The following is a 19,138-nucleotide window of genomic DNA, read 5'->3' on the forward strand; positions in this document are numbered from 1 at the left end:
TATAACAGTGGTTTGTTCTGGAGACAATCCAAAACTAATATTGCTTAAGGGGGCTAATAATATTGACCTTAAAATGGCTTTAAAACATACCTGTCAACCCTCCCGTTTTTCCCAGGATTCTCCCGTATTTTACTCGTTCTGTCCCGCTATCATCCCGTAAAAGTATGTTCCCGTATTTTCAGTCTTTCTCTGAACAGTCGAGCCTCCCTATGCGCAATTCATACTGCCGAACCACCAGGGGTCGCCCCTTGCTCTAATACGTGAATTATCTGTGCTTTGGCTTTGTTTAGGAATGAAAGCACTTATAAATAAATATTAAAAACGGCGCGATTCCATTTCCTTTAGATTACAGGTGCCGTCGCCGATCCTATACAATCCTCAAAACAGTCATATAATGGTGCATGACTGTCAGCTGACGAGCTCAATAGTGATAAACAGACGCTGTTTCCCAAACGGATTCTGTACACGTGATTTGAAGCGGAGAGAAAGTCTGGCTTTTGGGTGCATGTTTAAACAGACAGACACACATAATTAATAATAATAACATATAAGGATGTCGATCTTGGTGTTTTTTTTAAACACAACTAATTTTGTCTTAAATGAGCATAAAAAGTTAGGAAAGCAATCAAATGCTTTCATTATGACATTAGATGTGTGCATTTTTAAAGTGACACCTCTTATTTAATGTAATAAAAAATCTTATTAAATGCGAGATTCTTTCGTTGCTCTCTAATCAGAGTGTGTAAGTTATACAGTGGAGAAACGACAATGAGTTTGATAGCTTGATTGTATTTCATTATAATAGCCATTCATTTTAATAAGCTGAACTGTTTGCTAATGCATTTGCTGCTAATGTAGATATTTATTTTTCTTTTGTTAATAATTTTAAAACATATTACAGACCATTAACTGTTTATTTACAATGAAACAGCTAAAAATGAACATATTTAGTAATTTGGGGATTTTTTTAAGGGGGGGGGGGGTGTTGGGGAATCCCTTGTTATGGTGGGCATATCCCTTTTTTCCACATCCCAATGTTGACAGGTATAGTTTAAAACAATCAAAATAAACCAAATAAGACTTTCTCCAGAAGAAAAAATATTATAGGAAATACTGTGAAAACTTTCTGAATCTTTTAAATATCATTTGGGAAAGAAGGGCTAAATCATTTTGACACCAGCTGTATATCCAACTAAAAATGAATAGTGAAAAGGGGGCGGGGCTTTATGTTAGAGCCCCGCCTCTCATCTATCACTCTCAGCAGACTAATGGTTGGAGGGTGTGGCTAAGCATATTTCAGCCAATCAGAGTCATTAGAGATAGACCGCTGTTACAGATGAGCCGATTTGGATTATACTAATCCGCTTGTTAAGTGGTGACGTGTTTGTGACGTATGTAATACTGTTTCCGAGTCCAAGCCGCCATTCATTTGAGTGGAGAAATCATTCGTTTATGATCGCGATTTATCCCTATCACACATTAAAGTTAATTTTATATAAAATCATAGTGTACACAACAATCTCTGGGCTTGCTGCATCACAAATACCAAAATGTAACAATTTATAAAAAAATTATCACTTTCTGGCCATCGGATATTAGGCATGGACATATATACTGCGATCGTGATTTTTGAAAGCATTAAATCACTTTGTAAACGTTTATTATTACCATTTCATGAGTCTCCCCATTCAGTTGAATAGAGCGCTAGGACCCGGAAGCAGCTTGACGTCACACTTAACAAGCGGATAAAACAACTTTAATTGTTCACTTTAAGACTGAAAATGCAAAATAAACAATGTAAATTTGAATTTTAATGCCGACTGTAATTAAATGTTTATTGTCAATGAACTGTTTTTAAATACTGTTATCAAAACATTACAACAAAAAAACATCTCTATATCATTTATGGAAAACTTTTTAGCTGGATGATCTAATCCAAATCTATTTGCAAATTTCAAAACGTTCCAAGAACTCATTAACATTCCCTATTATCTTTCTAAACTGATCAAATTGAATGTTGAGTCGAAACAAGCCAGATCCGGCAACTCTGACATCTGATCCGGAACCTCATTTTACCGATCCCCCTCCTCACACTCTTCCGCGACTCCCCAACCCTCTTCACTTTCGTCTGCAACACCCACCAAACACCCCACCCCCCCCACCCCCCATTTTTGACACTCTGACCATACTGTCCCCAGTTTACACAGAGAATGTGTTTTGTAGTGGTTTTAAACTGTTGTTTAGAGACCAGAGAACAGAGATTGTCAGAATGTTACAGCAACATTCTCTCAACGTGATGAGCAAACATTTTTCTAGTACCATTACAGTCTGTGTGAAACAGTTGCTGCAGACTTTTAATTTCAGTATGATGATGTATTTCAGACTGAAATGGAATATTAAGTAGGGGCGTGGCTTATAGTTAAGCTTGGCCTCTCATCCGACACTCTCAGCAAACTGATAGTTGGAGAGGTGTGGCTAAGCATATTTCAGCCAATCAGAAGGACCAACGTCATCAGAGCAAAACCAGATGGTTAAATTTTGGTCGGAGATTAACAAAACAAGCTAAATTTTTTTGTGTGTGCACATTAATTAGCACTGATTAAGTGTCCAACCTTAAAGCGAACCTATTTACCTCTTTTTACAAGCGGTAAAATAAGTCTCTAGAGTGCATGTGTTGTTTCAGCTCAAAATAATGATCTCTAGCTCTCTGAAACTGACCCTTTTAGGCTTCGATCCAAATTGTGGTGTTTTGGTGACTGTCGCTTTAAATTCAAATGAGATTGTGCTCTTTTCAGAAGAGGGCGGAGCTACATAGCCTGTGTGTCAGCATAGTGGCAGATTCAAAACTATAATGGACAGACGGCTGCTTCTCACTCAGGGCTGCTGTTTATGCTAATGAGGGAGAGATGGGCACTAGTGGGCGGGGCTTTCCCCCTCTGATGACACATACAATTATTGTCAATGTCAATCAAAGTGTTTCTGCAGACGGTTTTTGTCAAGTGTGATTTTAAAAAATACAATTAATTCATTTTGACTATTAGAAGCTGGCTGTATTCACACACTGCTGACACACAACTGTGTTTAAACCCCTTATAAAGGTGATCTTTCCATAATAGGTCCCCTTTAAGATGAACACTGTACATTTTGATGACATGTGGACCTAAATCATCACATCATCATCAGTTGAAGATGATTTATGAATAAACAGAAAGAATACCTTGATGGCACTGATGCAGGTTTCTCCGTCTTTGTGCACCGTCTCCATCAGCTCTCTCTTCGCCTTTATATCAGAGTTTAATGCCTGCACACATTATAAAGAAGCACAAATGTTCATTAAGACTTTATTTAATCAAACAGATCTGCTCAAGTAACAGGACCTGTGTGGATACTAAAAATATCTGGGTTATTATTATTTGACTAAATCCATGAAATACTTATTCCTTTCACTGGTTTTTAGTGCATTCAATGCAATACATTTCTCTTTTGTTTAATAACTTAATTTTTATCTTAAAATAAAACAAATATGCTAAAATATATATTAATAATAATAATAAATAATAGAAAATAATACAAGAAACTTTTCTGTTGAATATTTTTTCATGTTTATTTTATTTGGTATTTATTTATTTATTATTTGAATATTTATTTCTTCATTTTACAGTTTTATTCATAGTGATAATCAGATCACATTAAAAAGACTTTCTTCAGTGTTTTGTTTAGTGTTTTTGTTCAGATATGAGCTCAAGTGATTTAATTACTGTTTATTGATTTTAAAATGCATTATTTTTTATTTTAATATTTATAATTTATTTTTAACAGTTGTTATTTATTTCTTTAATTATTTAATTGACTGTTTTATTCATAGTGATAATCAGATCACATAAAGTGACTTGCTTTAATGTTTTTTGTTACGATATCAGCTCAAGCCTTTTCATTAATTATGATATTTATAATTTATTTATTTCAATATTGATTATATAGCTATTATCAGTTCAATCGATGTAATTACTATTTATTTATTTTAATATGTATCTTTTATTTATTTTTATTCATAATTTATTAAAATATTATTGTTTTATCTTTTATTAATCATTATTTACTTTAAAATGTACGCTTTATTAATTATATTATGTATTATTTACTTATTTTAATATTTATTTTTTAATAATTATCAATTTATTCATTTATTTCACTGTTTTATTAATTGCGATAATCAGATCGCATTAAAATGACTTGCTTTAGTATTTTTGGGGTGTTTTTTATTACAATTTTTCAGTTTGAGCGACTTAATTACTATTTATTAATTTATTTAAATATTTAATATTTATTGTAATATTTTTGTTATTAACTTTAGTATTCATTACTGATTTAATAAAAAAAAAAATACTTATTTCACAGTTTCATTCATAGTTGTAATCAGTTCAAGCCATTTAATTACTATTTATTAATTGATTTATTTTAACATTTACAATTTATTTATTATAATATTTATAATTTATTTATTTTAATATTTATTATTTAATAATTATCAATTTATTTATTTTACAGTTTTATTCACAGTGATAATCAGATCACATTAAAATGGCTTGCTGTGTTTTTTGTCAGATATCAGCTCCAGTGATTTAATTACTATTTATTTATTTTAACATTCATTATTTATTTATTTTAAAGTTTATTTTTTATTTATTTATTTCAACATTTATTATTCATTTTAATATTTATAATTTATTGTAATATTTATATATTTTTATTCATTATTATTTATGTATTTCACCTGTTTATTCATAGTTATAATCAGTTCAATTAATTTAATTGCTATTTATTTATTTTAACATTCATTATTCCATTATTATAATATTCCTAATTTGTTTATTTTAATATTTAAATAAAAAATTATTTTGAATAATTATTATTTATTTATTTATTTCACTGTTTTATTCATAGTTCTAATCAGTTAAAGTGATTTAATTCCTATTTATATATTTAACAATTTATTATTTATTTATTTATTTATTTATTTTAATAGTTATTTATTTTAAAAAATATTCATTTATTTATTTAACCATTTTATTCATAGTTATAATCAGTTCAAGTAATTTAATTACTATTAATTTATTTATTTTAACATTTATTATGTATTTATTATTAATATAATATTTTTAGTTTATTTATTTTAATATTCATTTTTCATAATTATTTTAATTTTTTTAATTTTTTTTTTATTATTTATTTTTTTCATAGTGTCAGATCACATTAAAGTGACTTGCTTTAGTATTTTGAGGTATTTTTTGCTCGAATGCATGTTTATCAGACTCACCTTCTGCTGGTTCAGTAGTTGAGTGTAAGCTGCGCTGTCCTCCATCTTGACGGAGTGTTGTGAATCAATCTGTTTCTGGGTTTCATCAATCCAGCCGCTCAGCTGAGAACTGGACTGCATGTATCGCTTCAGCTGCGGCAGGTAAGAGTCCAGATCAACCAGCCTGAAAAACAACGTCAATAATAATACATTACAATACTGCTGAATGCTTGATTCTGATTGGCTGACGAACATTCTATGGTGTGCTATTATTTTTAGTTAAAGGCACAGCTAAAGTGGGCTACTCCTTTTCCCAGGCCTCCTTTTCAATATCAAAGGATTCAAAGTATAAAAGGACTTGATTTTTTTATTGACTTGAGGTATACTAGTAAAAGATTTGCAAGAAAGTTGAATTACACAAACAGGTCATAATTCATTATTGTTCAAGTGAATCAGTAATAAGTAAATCAAATTCCAATGAGTGAATTTGAATTTGAGTAAGTGAATCATTTACTAGAAACTCTACACTCTATAGATATAGAAATAGATCATTGAAATCAGTGAATAATCTACTGGACACTCACTTTGAATGAATCATTTGAATCAGCAAATGGAAAATTTGAATCAATGAATAATCTACCGGAGACTAATTTCTGAATGGATCGTTTGAGTCAGTGAATCATTTACTGGGCACTTACTCTGAATGGATCATTTGAATCAGTGAAAAATCTACCAAACTCTCACTCTAAATGCATTTTTTGAATCAGAGAATAATCAACCAGAGGCTCACTCTAAATGAATCATTTGAATCTGCGAGTAATCTATCGGAGACTCACTCTCAACGAAACGTTTGAATCAGCGAATAATCTACTAGATACTCACTCTAAATTAATAATTTGAGTGAGCAAATAATCTAGCAAAGACTCACTCTGAATGAATCATTTGAATCAGTGAATAATGTACCAGAGACCCACTCTTAATGAATAATTTGAATCAGTAAATAATCTACCAGAGACTCACTCTGAATGAATTATTTGAATCAGTGAATAATGTACCAGAGACCCACTCTTAATGAATAATTTGAATCAGTAAATAATTTACCAGAGACTCACTCTTAATGAATCATTTGAATCAGCGAATAATCTACCAAAGACTGACTTTCAATGAATCATTTGAATCAGTGAATAATGTACCAGAGACCCACTCTTAATGAATAATTTGAATCAGTAAATAATCTACCAGAGACTCACTTTTAATGAATTATTTGAATCAGCGAATAATCTACGGTAGGCTCACTCTAAATGAATCATTTAAATCAGGGAAAAATCTACCATAGGCTCACTCTAAATGAATCATTTGCATCTGGAAATAATCTACTGGAGACTCACTCTCAATGAATTGTTTGAATCAGCGAATAATCTACCAGAGACTCACTTTTAATGAATCATTTGAATCAGCAAATAATCTACCAGAGACTCACTTTTAATGAATCACTCGAATCAGCGAATAATCTACCAGAGACTCACTTTTAATGAATCATTTGAATCAGCGAATAATCTACCAGAGACTCACTTTTAATGAATCATTTAAATCAGCGAATAATCTACCAGAGACTCACTCTCAAAGAATCATTTGAATCAGTAAATAATCTACCTGAGATTCACTCTGAATGTATCGTTTGAATCAGTGAATAATCTACCGTAGGCTCACTCTAAATGAATCATTTGCATCTGTGAATAATCTACTGGAGACTCACTCTACATGAATAGTTCGAATCAGTGAATAATTGACCAGAGGCTCACTCCAAATGAATCATTTGAATCAGTGAATAATCTACTAGAGACTCACTCTTAATGAATCATTTGAATCAGCGAATAATTTAGCAGAGACTCACTCCAAATGAATAATTTGAATCAGTGAATAATCTACCAGTCTCACTCTCAATGAATCATTTGAATCAGTGAATAATCTACTAGAGACTCACTCTTAATGAATCATTTGAATCAGCGAATAATTTAGCAGAGACTCACTCCAAATGAATCATTTGAATCAGTGAATAATCTACTAGAGACTCACTCTTAATGAATCATTTGAATCAGCGAATAATTTAGCAGACTCACTCCAAATGAATAATTTGAATCAGTGAATAATCTACCAGTCTCACTCTCAATGAATCATTTGAATCAGTAAATAATCTACCAGAGGCTCACTCTAAATGAATAATTTAAATCAGTGAATAATCTATCGTAGGCTCACTCTCAATAAATCATTTGAATCTGTGAATAATCTACTGGAGACTCCCTCTACATGAATCATCATGACTCACTCTCAAGGAATCATTTGAATCATTTACTGGAGACTCACCCTGAATAGACAATTTGAATAAGTGAAGTAAAAAGTACAACATTAGGTTTTGTAAAGAGAAGTAAAAGTTTCCTAAATAAATGTTCAGATCCACTCAGTATATACCCTTAATTACACAGTAGTGATGTAAAAGCAGTGTGTTACAGTCCAGCAGTATAATAGAGCGTGTCTGACCTGTTGTTGATCTGAACGTGGATGCGTTTCCAGCGGTCGGACAGCTGATGGACATGATCTGCGTACTGCGTCAGGTTGATGATGCACTGGTAGCGGCCCTGATCCCTCTGATCATTAACCTTCTGCATCTGATTCAGATCCACCACCAGAGAATTCAGCAGATCCTGCTTCTGCTCCAGATCACTGCGCATGCTCTGCGGTGACACACAATAACAGATGCCATTAACCTCATGGAATCTTTGCATTGAAGATGTAACATAGTTCTGACAATATAACACTCCACGATCACATTTTAGAGCTCAGATCTGGCCCAAAAACTTAAACGCGACCCTACCCGAGCCCGACCCGGTCCGACATTAACTGTAAATATCAGCCTGAGCTCGATTTAAACCTGACTATTTTTTAATACGTGGGCCGTTACAACAGACGTTCTCAACTACAATTCTGAGATGTTTGAACTACAGAAATGAGCGCAGGTTTATCGTAATGAACAATGCAACAATGATGAAGCATGTAAACTGCATTGTTTGTTTATTCAGAATGGATCGTAACAAAAGAGGACACTGAAGGCCGATTATCATCCTTTCTGCCATGGCCAGCCTGCTTCATGTGTCTGTTCATCGTGGAAGTCTCCGTTTTCTTGCTATGACCTCTTTCACATTGCATGTGCAAGCAGAGCACTTCCTCGTCCATGTTAACAGATTAGCGCGATAGTGTTGACGCTGGGTGTATTTCTGCCGATGCTCAGGCTCAATTAAGCTGACAGTGCATTGGTAATGACCAAAAACACATTGAATGACAGTAAAAAGTGTCGATTTTGCCCAATAAACGCATTGATACATGTATTGATATATTTACGCATTGATATATGTATTCTCTACATACCCACTGCGCACACACACACACAGCTTCAGCTCTCTGCTTGCAGTGTGATGATGTGCCAGTGGAGGAGGTGCTGTTGCAGGAGCTAGAGCATTGCTGTGCATGACACGCGTTGCTTAGGCTGACATTGCTACAATATTTGTATAATATTTCTTATAATGGCATAGCTCTGCACCTAATTATACAGAAAAGTATAAAGTCGGAATTGTGACTTAATAAATCGAAATTCTGACTTAATAACTTGCAATTCTGGCTTTAAAACTTGGAATCGCGACTTTATAACTCAGTATCGCGACTATAACTCGTAATTCTGACTTTATAACTTGGAATCGCAAATTTATAACTCGGAATTTAGACTTTATAACTTGGAATTTGGACTTTACGACTCGGAATTGCGAATTTATAACTCGGAATCGCTACTTTCTATCTCAGAACTGTGACTTTAACTCGGAATTTGGACTTTACAACTTAGAATCGCGACTTTATAACTCAGAATTGTGACGTTATAACTCGGAATCGTGACTTTATAACTCAGAATTGTGACTTTATAATTCGGAATTTGGACTTTACAACTTAGAATTGTGACTTTATAACTCGGAGTTGCGGCTTTATAACTCAGAATTTGGACTTTACAACTCGGAATTGTGACTTTATAACTCAGAATTGTGACTTACAACTTGGAATCGCGATTATAACTCGGAATTCTGACTTTATAACCTGGAATTCTGACTTTACAACTCGGAATTCTGACTTTATAACTCAGAATCGCAACTTTATAACTCGGAATTGTGACTTTATAATTCGGAATTTGGACTTTACAACTTGGAATTGCAACTTTGTAACTCAGAATTTAGACTTTACAACTTGTTATTGTGACTTTATAACTCAGAATTGTGACTATTACTTGGAATTTAGACTTTACAACTCGGAATTGCGACTTTACAACTCAGAATTGTGACTTTATAACTCAGAATTGCGACTTTATAACTCGCAATTTAGACTTTACAACTCGGAATTCTAACTTTACAACTCGGAATTGTGACTTTACAACTCGGAATTGTGACTTTACAACTCGGAATTCTGACTTTATAACTCAGAATCGCGACTATAACTCGGAATTCTGACTTAAGAATTCAGAATTGTGACTTTAAAACTCAGAATTGCGACTTTATAACTCGAAATTTAGACTTTATAACTCAGAAATGCGACTATAACTTGGAATTCTGACTTTATAACTCGAAATTTGGACTTTATAACTCAAAATGGCGATTTTACAACTCGGAATTGTGATTTAATAACTCGGAATTCTGACTTTATAAATCAGTAGCGGGAACGAGCTTCCATACAATTAGGCTAATTAAGTAATGACAAAAAAAAAAAAAAAAGCTTGATCACAGCCTGGCCCAAAGAAAGTGGCAGGAAGAATCTAAACTCATTTATCGCATCTACTTTACGCGCAATCGCATTTACTTCTTTGGTTTTATTTCAAAGGCAACCTACTACGCTAAAATCTCTTTTATAAGGGGTGTAAATACTGTTGTGTGGCAGCAGTGTAATATATAACCAGACTCTAAAGGCAAAAATTAATTAAATGTATTATTTTCTAATCAGACCTATTTAAAGGGTCAAAGCTGACATCTGATGATCAACAGTAAAAATGACACATTTTACCTCTTAATGCCATAAGGGAAAATAAGCAACAATAAAACATGCAGGATTATATGCTGTCATGGCTTTGCAATAAGAAAATGTGATTATAATGGAAGTCAACGGGGCAAAAACAGCACCAACATAACCAAAGGGGAGTCAATCTGAACAATACACAAGGGTTAAAACTGAGTAAAACTGACCAGCAGCACTTTCTGGTATCTCTGCACTTCCTCCGGGTCTGAAGACGCGGTTTCTTTCTCCGTCAGTCGAGCTTCATAAACCTTCACCACGTCTTCAGCTTTCATCATATCCTTCAGCAGAGACTTCACTGAGTCTAGCCTGAAACACACACACACACACACACACACGCACGCACGCACGCACACACCTTTAAATATTTCTTTAAATGATGTTGAAGCCGCGTTGACCATTACAGCCAATCGCAGCCTTTTCTGTTGAGCGTGTGATCAATCATAGGCGTTTAAGGATGCGTTCAACAATTAGTTTATTTGCTATGAATCAGGGGTCTTAAACTCGAGGCCCGCGGACAAATGTGAGGAGCTTGTGGGGGTGGGTGGATGGGTTGAAAGGTAAGGTGTAGATCGCAGACGAAAGTGAATGGGGGGGGGGGGGGTCGTAAAAAAAAGTGAAGAGCTGGAATATGTCCCGAATAAAAGTGTTCTCTAATATACTTCTCTAAGTACTCATTCTATTAGGCAATGCAGTGGCGCAGTAGGTAGTGCTGTCGCCTCACAGCAAGAAGGTCGCTGGGTCCATCCTCAGCTCAGATGGCGTTTCTGTGTGGAGTTTGCATGTTCTCCCTGCGCTCGCATGGGTTTCCTCCGGGTGCTCCGGTTTCCTCCACAGTACAAACACATGCGGTACAGCTGAATTGGGTAGGCTAAATTATCCGTAGTGCGTGAATGTGTGTGTGGATGTTTCCCGGAGATGGGCTGTAGCTGGAAGGGTATCCGCTGTGTAAATATGTGCTGGATAAGTTGGCGGTTCATTCTGCTGTGGCGACCCCGCATTAATAAAGGGACTAAGCCGACAAGAAAATGAATGAATGAATGACTCATTCCATTAAAATTTGTTTTATGGTTAAAATATTTTCACACAAGTCACAAACTGGATAAATATGAGTGCGGGTTGAGTCTTGAGTGCTTTAAGTCAGTGGTTCCCAACCTTTTTCTTAGGGCCCCCCCCCATGAGCATATACAAACATTGGAGCCCCCCCACCATTAAAATATACACTCACGCACACACATATGTACTATATATATATATATATATATATATATATATATATATATATATATATATATATATATATATATATATATATATATATACTGTATGTGTGTGTTTGTGTAATATTAATATATAATATGTATAGAAAATATAAATTAATCAGTTTTAACTTGTCTTGGCCTTCAATAAAACCAAAATTTAGGTAGGCTTTGCCATAATGTTTAATCTTTTTCTTCGCCTCTGAAGAATCACTGCATTTACGTCTCTCTGCCGATTTTGTTTTGATTTTGCCTTTACGACACGTTGACAAGCACATTGTGTGAGTGAGCAAAATTTAAATAATTATTTAAAGTTATTTATTTTAATTATTCTTACTATCATGTTGGAATTTTAAGCATTTTTTTATATATATATATATATATTTGGTACTTAAAAATACATATATAATAGTAGGGCTGCTCGATTTTGGGAAAAATCATAATCACAATTATTTTGGTCATAATTGTAATCACGATTATTTAAAACGATTATCAGTTAAAGTCAAAATTATTAGTGCTCCTATTTCCCAAATTATGTTTAACAGAGCAAGGAATTTTAACAGTATTTCCTATAATATTTTTTCTTCTAGGCTTATTTGTTTGATTTTAGCTAGAATAAAAGCAGGTTTAAATATTTAATTTAAGGTCAATATTATTAGCCCCCCTAAGCAATAAATATTTTTTATTGTCTGCAGAAGAAACTACTGTTATACAATGACTTGCCTTATTACCCTAATTAAGCCTTTGAACTGCACTTTAATCTGAATGCTTGTATTTAAAAAAATACCTAGTGAAATATTATGTGCTGTCATCATAGCAAAGATAAAAGAAATCCGTTATTAGAAATGATATATTAAAATTATTATGTTCAGGAAAAAAAAAAATAAAACTTTCCATGAAACAGAAATTGGGAGGAAAAGGGTTGCTAATATTTAGGAAGGCTAATAATTCTGACTTCAAGTGTATACAGTACATACAGTTATTTTCCACCCTGCAAAGGAAAGAGAAATAAATACAATAGAATAAAAATATTAAACAAACTGTGCTTTTAGCATCTTCACTGTAAGAAAAACACTTTAGCTACAGCAGTCCTTCAGTCAAGACTAGTGAGGGATTTTCTCGTTGTTTGATTAATAATCATAGAAACAGGCGGCAGCAGGAATATTTCTCGCTGTCTCTTTGGTTTCTCTTTCACGTGTCTTTTGATTCTCAACTCGTTTGTTTATTACACAAATGAGGGTTAATATAAATAATCACTAAACACCGCGTTTTGACACCTATTTGACTATTAAAAAGCTCATGTTAATGTCTTTAGATGTCTGCACTCCTCTGCTCGTCTCAGAGTGCGAATGAGCGAATGCTGACCGGCCGCATGCTTCTGAGTGTGCTTGCTGCGCACACACACATAAGTACGCGCTCGTTCGGGCTTTTAAGAGCAACACGTGTACAACTAGAAAGGTGGCGGTATATGATGCATTAATCGTTTATCTCGATTAATGCTTTTTTATAGTCGTTTGAAATCGAAATCGGATTTTCGATTAATTGAACAGCCCTATATAATAGTGGAGCATTTTTATGCCTTTTTCTACCTCAACACTTATCCTCTCCCGCGCCCCCCTTGTATACTCTGGCGCCCCCCTTAGGGGGGCGCGGACCCCAGGTTGGGAACCACTGCTTTAAGTCACTGTAATATATTACAGCTTACAAATAAATGAACATGGAAAACAGACATTTTAAAATGTAAAACTATTTCCCAGATTTTTTGATCAGTTAAATTCAGCCCTGGTGATCAGATGATGCATGTTTTACCTCTGCAGATGTGTGGTGAAGTAATTGTCCAGGTTCAGGAGTCTCTGGTTCATGATGTCCAGCTGACCGCTCAGATATCTGCCTTTATCGCTGTTGCCGGCATCTTTCAGTTCAGCCTGAATGCCGTCTCGAAGACTCACAAACTCTCCTCGAAGACCCTGGATGTTCTTCTGAAAGGCCTGAAGACAAAAAAAATGACGTAGTGGCGCAGTCGCCTCACAGCAAGAAGGTCGCTGGTTCGAGCCTCAGCTCAGTCTGCGTTTCTGTGTGGAGTTTGCATGTTCTCCCTGCGTTCGCATTGGTTTCCTCACATGCGCTATAGTGGAATTGGGTAGGCTAAATTGTCCGTAGTGTATGTGTGTGTGAATGAGTGTGTATGTATGTTTCCCAGAGGAAAGGCATCCGCTGCGTATGCTAGAATAGTTGGTGGTTCATTCCGCGGTGGCGACCCCAGATTAATAAAGGAACTAAGCCGAAAAGAGAATGAATGAATGAATGTCCTGCGATGTGACTACTGCGAATGATCACGTTGCGATATCCGTGCTGAAATTACATATTGAGTTTGTGTGTGTATCTGTAATTCTGACTGTGTTTCAGACTGACCTGTGTGCTGCTGATGTGCTGTCCGCACTCCTCCAGGCCGTCGTCTCCTAAAGCGATGTAGAGGAAAGAGATGAGGGAGGATTCGGCTCCGTCCAGCTTCAGTCTCAGAGCGTTGAGTTCGTTCAGCATTTTAACGCTCACCGCCGCTGAATATTCAGATCCTTCTCCTCGAGCGGCTGCAGAGAAAACACAGCAGATAATACACTGATTCAGCTAATACTGCAATTGAGTAAAAACTTACGATTTAATAGACCCTTTTCACAAGAGTGTTATGACGCGTTTAAAGCCTGATTTATACTTCTGCGTCAAGTGACCGGCGTAACCCACGGCGCATGCAACGCCTGTAGCTGTGCATTTATACTTCTGCTGTCTCTGTTGGTCTGCATTAACACTTCTGAAACGCTAGTGGGCAGTGAGGTGTAAATGTTCCTCTGTGTCGAGTTTTTTCGCTGCTTTTTTGCTTTTCCTGAACACTTCCTGGATGTACAAGTGGCTCAAACTCGCTCATTTTGAGGCAGGAACCGGCGGACGTGCAACAACTTTAACTATGAGGTAAACACAAAACAAATCTTTCCATCCAGAGCTCCTTCACGGGACTCCACACTTGTAAACAATCGCTCTCGGTCCCGCCCAGACTCGTCAGCGCTACCAAGCCGACCAATCACAGAGCTTGCGCTACGCGTTGTTGCGACGTGTAGTAACATTTTTTGAGAGGTGCACGTCAGTGACGCCGACAGCCACGGTGAAGGGCTATGCGTCAGCGCCGTAGCATACGCCGGTGTTTGACGCAGAAGTATAAATCAGCCTTAACAGTCAGTCATTTATTTTCTTTTAAGCTTAGTCCCTTTATTAATCAGGGGTCACCACAGCAGAATGAACCGCCAACTAATCCAGCAAATGTTTTACACAGCGGATGCCCTTTCAGCTGCAACCCATCACTGGGAACGGTTTAACAGTCATCAGCATCGTAAATCCTTGAACGATTTAAATATTTAGATTTTTAAACATGTCAACATTTATATGCATTTATGTATTTATTATTTCATCTTTGCATTAGAAACACCTCACACAAGTGGTCATTTGTTGTAATTTGATGCAGAGTCTACGAGACGGGACGGTAAATGTGAATTGTTCTCTCCTCTGGCTGCCGTTATCAGCCTCACACTAATGTTTTCCTCTTTCTTAAAGTCTTAAGAACACCATCAAGGAGTTTTTCTGTCATTATTTCAGCAAATAGGATTGTAAATTTGTTGTACTCTCCCATTCACTGCTCTCTGAGTTTACCAACTATGACCACTTCTGCTGCTGAGAAACCTGCAAATGTAAAGACGGCCACATCCCTGGTCTATCTGAGGCATAGAGCGTGGCTAATATACTTAACCCCGCTCCTCCAGCTGTCAGTTTTGACAACAGACAGAAATGGGGAGGGGGAGGAGTCTGTTAGGTTGTAATAACTCTCCTCAAACACTCCTACTTTACTACATCCAATCAGCTCGCAGTAGAAAAAAACAAGCCACGCCCACTGTTTTCTCATTTAATATTCCGTTTCTCTCAACACTAAGGATTGACCTCATTTTTCTCTGGCCACACCAAAAATAAATAAATGGTTATTTTGTCAGTCGTGCTGCTTCTCGATGAGCTAAAATTATACAATTATTTTCAACCAGCCAAAGTGGCTAGTGGGAGTGTCTGTCTAATCCACCACAGCTGAAATCTACTCGCATTTGGCGGGTGTTAATGTTCAGCCCTCTATATATTCCTTTATAAATTCCAATTTATAAAATGCTGTTAAGACTACAGTTTATTTATTTATTTTTTATTGTGCATTGCATGTGTCTTTTTGTTTGTCCCGCCTTCTTGTTGTTTTTTTTTGTTATCCCATAGGCTCCTATTCCAGCGTGATTCATGCTCTGATTGGCTGCTGGTCTCGGAGGCCTGTAAAAAAGGAGCTTCCGGCAGGGTTCGGGGAGCTTATTTGTGCTGCGATTGTTGCTGGGAGTGAAGCTCCTGGATTTCCCTCATCCCTCCGGCCGACGACCAACATTCAATTTTGTATTATTGTTCATGCGTTCAACTTCTTTTGGGAGTTTGAGCTTGTAGGGGTGGCCTGCCTATTTATTTAATTACGTTTGACTATGTTTATGTTTAGGGAGGGAGGTAAGCTACCTGTATATTCTTTAAATATCTATAGATAATTTAGTTCATTTACTTTATAGATCCTTCTGTTTGTTATTTTGGCCTGTGGCCACCCTGAAGGGATGATCATTTAAAATGACTACTTTTATTTCTATAATAAATCTATTCAGTTACTCTTAACTGAGTGTCCGAGTTTGGCTGTCGACAGAAGGGGATCTTTTGCATTAGGTTTTTTGTTTTGTTTGGGAAATCCACCACCCCAAACACATTTGTTTTTACTAGGGATGCACAACATATCGGAGGCCATATCGATATCGGCCGATAAATTTTGTTTTTAGGATTATCGTTATCAATCCAATGTCTAAATTATTCCGATATCTTTAAGCCGATAAATTACGTAATTGTTGCCGCGCACGGATGGGCGGAACATGTTAAGACTTGTTCATGGATCTCTCCTCACACTGATTATTGTGTATTTTGCTACAAATCGCCTCAGGAAAAAATATTACATATGAAAGCCTTTCCTGCTCTGTCTATTTGTTGTGTTAGAGATAGCAGGGAGATTTACTTATTACTCCAGGGCCGAATAATATTAGTTTCGGGGTGAACTTATTTTAGTTGCAGCCTGTGAATGAACGAGGACCCGTGTAACTTGGTCTCATTGCGAAAAAAGCGCTCCTCTTTTCTGTCTCTCCCTCTTCGCTTCACACACAAACCAAACTGACCTGCACACGTGACGCGCTAAACAAAAACTTTACGGAAGGTTTTTAATCTAATATAATTATTTGTTATTATCAACGCGTTGCTTGCCATGTGTTGTTGATGTAAGATTGTATTCAGTTTGATCAGAATATTCATATTGATTATAACGAGCGCGCGAGAGCTTTCACCGCACGCACGCACACACACATAGATCTGACAGCCTTCACACACACATAGATCTTGAGCCTACACAGATCAACAGGGGAGAGCCTAGGTGCACCGGTCACTGAATCCAGCATACGGGCCACACGTTCTGTCTTTATATTCTGCTCTGTGTTTGTCATGAAGTCATCTGAGCTCAATGATCAGGTTTGCATCAAAATCCAAAGGCAAATCTGCACCCTCAAAGTGGTTTATCATAAACTTTTCATCAATCATTTTCCCCATGATTGACAGCAAGAACGAACACAGAAGCGTTGATGCTATATGTGTTTAAAAGAATCTAAAACGCTAAATACGATGAATTTATGCCGCATTTTTAAAAATAATACATTCAGTATCTAGCTTACCACTTGTACTGTGGCTCTGAACTGTCAAAACACCTCTAAAAAAGGCTTTTTCAGACATGACATATTTGTACACGTAAGTTACATTACTGTAACACGTTTTATTCAAGAACATTTGAGCTGGTTTTAGTCCTTAGCTCTCTCATTTTCATTTTGTTTAAAATATATTTAACTTGCTTGTTGATTAAATCTCATTTTGTCATTTAACCTTTTTAATTTCATGCAACTTGTTGCATGTTAATTTGCTATGAAGAAAATGAAATAATGTATTTTTTGCATGCTGATTTGTGTGAAATGGTGATTATAGGTCTTTATAATCACCTTGCAATTTTGAAATCATAGCTTTTTTGCTTTGAGTATAGGCTATTCAGTTCAAAAGAGTGGAGTTTCAGCTATTATGAAGTTTGCTGTATAAAAATATAACATTTTGAATTATTTATAATTATCGGCCTATATATATATTTGCTATCGGCCTCCAAGTCTGAAGAATTATCGGTTATCGTATCGGCCAAAAAAATCCATATCGGTGCATCCTTAGTTTTTACTGTTTAGTATGCTTATGTGGTTTTTCCCTAGACTTGGGGCGTAATAATTGGGGGATTTGCCAATGCCAGATTTTTTCAAAAGCATAAGTGTGAGTGAATAGTGAAGAGATGATCATTTTTGTGTGAACTGCCCCTTTAATTTTCTCAGACATTCAGCATCAAAGCCTGCTCTCACCATATGTGGGCAGATCCACCACCAGCTTGTCGAAGTGCTGCTGTGCTCCTGCAAACTGGTTCTCAATCAGCTTCTGGTCTTCGGCTCCGAACAGCTCTGAGCCCTGACTGTGCCTCTTGAACTCCTGGAAGTGCATCTCCAGACTGCGGAGGATGTTGTTCGACTCATCCGGGCCCATTTTGGAAAGCTAAACACAAAACATACAGTCATATGAGCGGTCAATCTGAATCAGTGAATCATTTACTGGAGACTCACTTTGAATGGATCATTTGAATCAGTAAATCAACTGCTGAAGACTCAGTCTGTATGAATCATTTGAATTAGTGAATCATTTAGTAAACAGGCAGGAAAGGAATCTTTTGAATCAGGGAATCATTATTGGAGACTCACTCTGTATGGATAATTTGAATCTGTGAATCATATATTGGAGACTCACTCAATGTGGATCATTTGAATTAGTGAATCATTTACTGGAGACTCACATTGAATAGATCACTTGAGTCAGTGAATTATTCACTGGACATTCATTCTGTATAGACAATATGAATCATTAAATTATTTACTGGACACTCACTCTGAATATATAATTTGAATCAGTGAATCATTTAATGGAGACTCACTCTGTATTGATCGTTTAAATCAGTGAATCATTTATTGAAGACTCACTTTGAATGGATCGTTTGAATCAGTAAATTATTTTCTGGACACTCTGAATATATCATTTGAATCAGTGAACCGTTTACTAGACACTCATCCTAATTGGATCCTTTGAATCAGTGAATCATTTAGTGGACATGCACCAAATGGATTATCTGAATTAGTAAAACATTTACTGGAGACTAACTCTGAACAGATCATTTGAACCAGTGAATCAATTGATGGAGACTCACTCTGTAAGTCTCATTTGAATCAGTAAATAAATCTGTTGACACGCACAGGATGGATCA

The 19,138-nt window shown here is 35.9% G+C and overlaps 2 protein-coding genes across 4 annotated transcripts in view; one reads left to right on the forward strand and one right to left on the reverse strand.

Annotated features, from left to right (window-relative positions):
• The window catches only part of pycr3 (pyrroline-5-carboxylate reductase 3), a 547,472-nt gene that overhangs the window by 335,600 nt on the left and 192,734 nt on the right, over nt 1-19,138 (forward strand). The gene's annotated exons all lie outside the window — the stretch shown is intronic.
• dspb (desmoplakin b) overlaps nt 1-19,138 on the reverse strand; it is an 82,802-nt gene that overhangs the window by 11,984 nt on the left and 51,680 nt on the right. For all 3 annotated transcript variants that reach the window (XM_073932187.1, XM_073932186.1, NM_001423427.1), the window contains 7 exons: nt 18,192-18,378; nt 14,068-14,243; nt 13,465-13,643; nt 10,567-10,705; nt 7,835-8,028; nt 5,318-5,480; nt 3,218-3,301 (listed from right to left, as the gene is read on the reverse strand). In XM_073932187.1, coding sequence (XP_073788288.1) covers nt 3,218-3,301; nt 5,318-5,480; nt 7,835-8,028; nt 10,567-10,705; nt 13,465-13,643; nt 14,068-14,243; nt 18,192-18,378 — 1,122 coding nt within the window. The remainder of the gene's footprint in view (nt 1-3,217; nt 3,302-5,317; nt 5,481-7,834; nt 8,029-10,566; nt 10,706-13,464; nt 13,644-14,067; nt 14,244-18,191; nt 18,379-19,138) is intronic.

This window comes from Danio rerio, chromosome 20, assembly GCF_049306965.1.
Source record: "Danio rerio strain Tuebingen ecotype United States chromosome 20, GRCz12tu, whole genome shotgun sequence".
Taxonomy (NCBI): domain Eukaryota; kingdom Metazoa; phylum Chordata; class Actinopteri; order Cypriniformes; family Danionidae; genus Danio; species Danio rerio.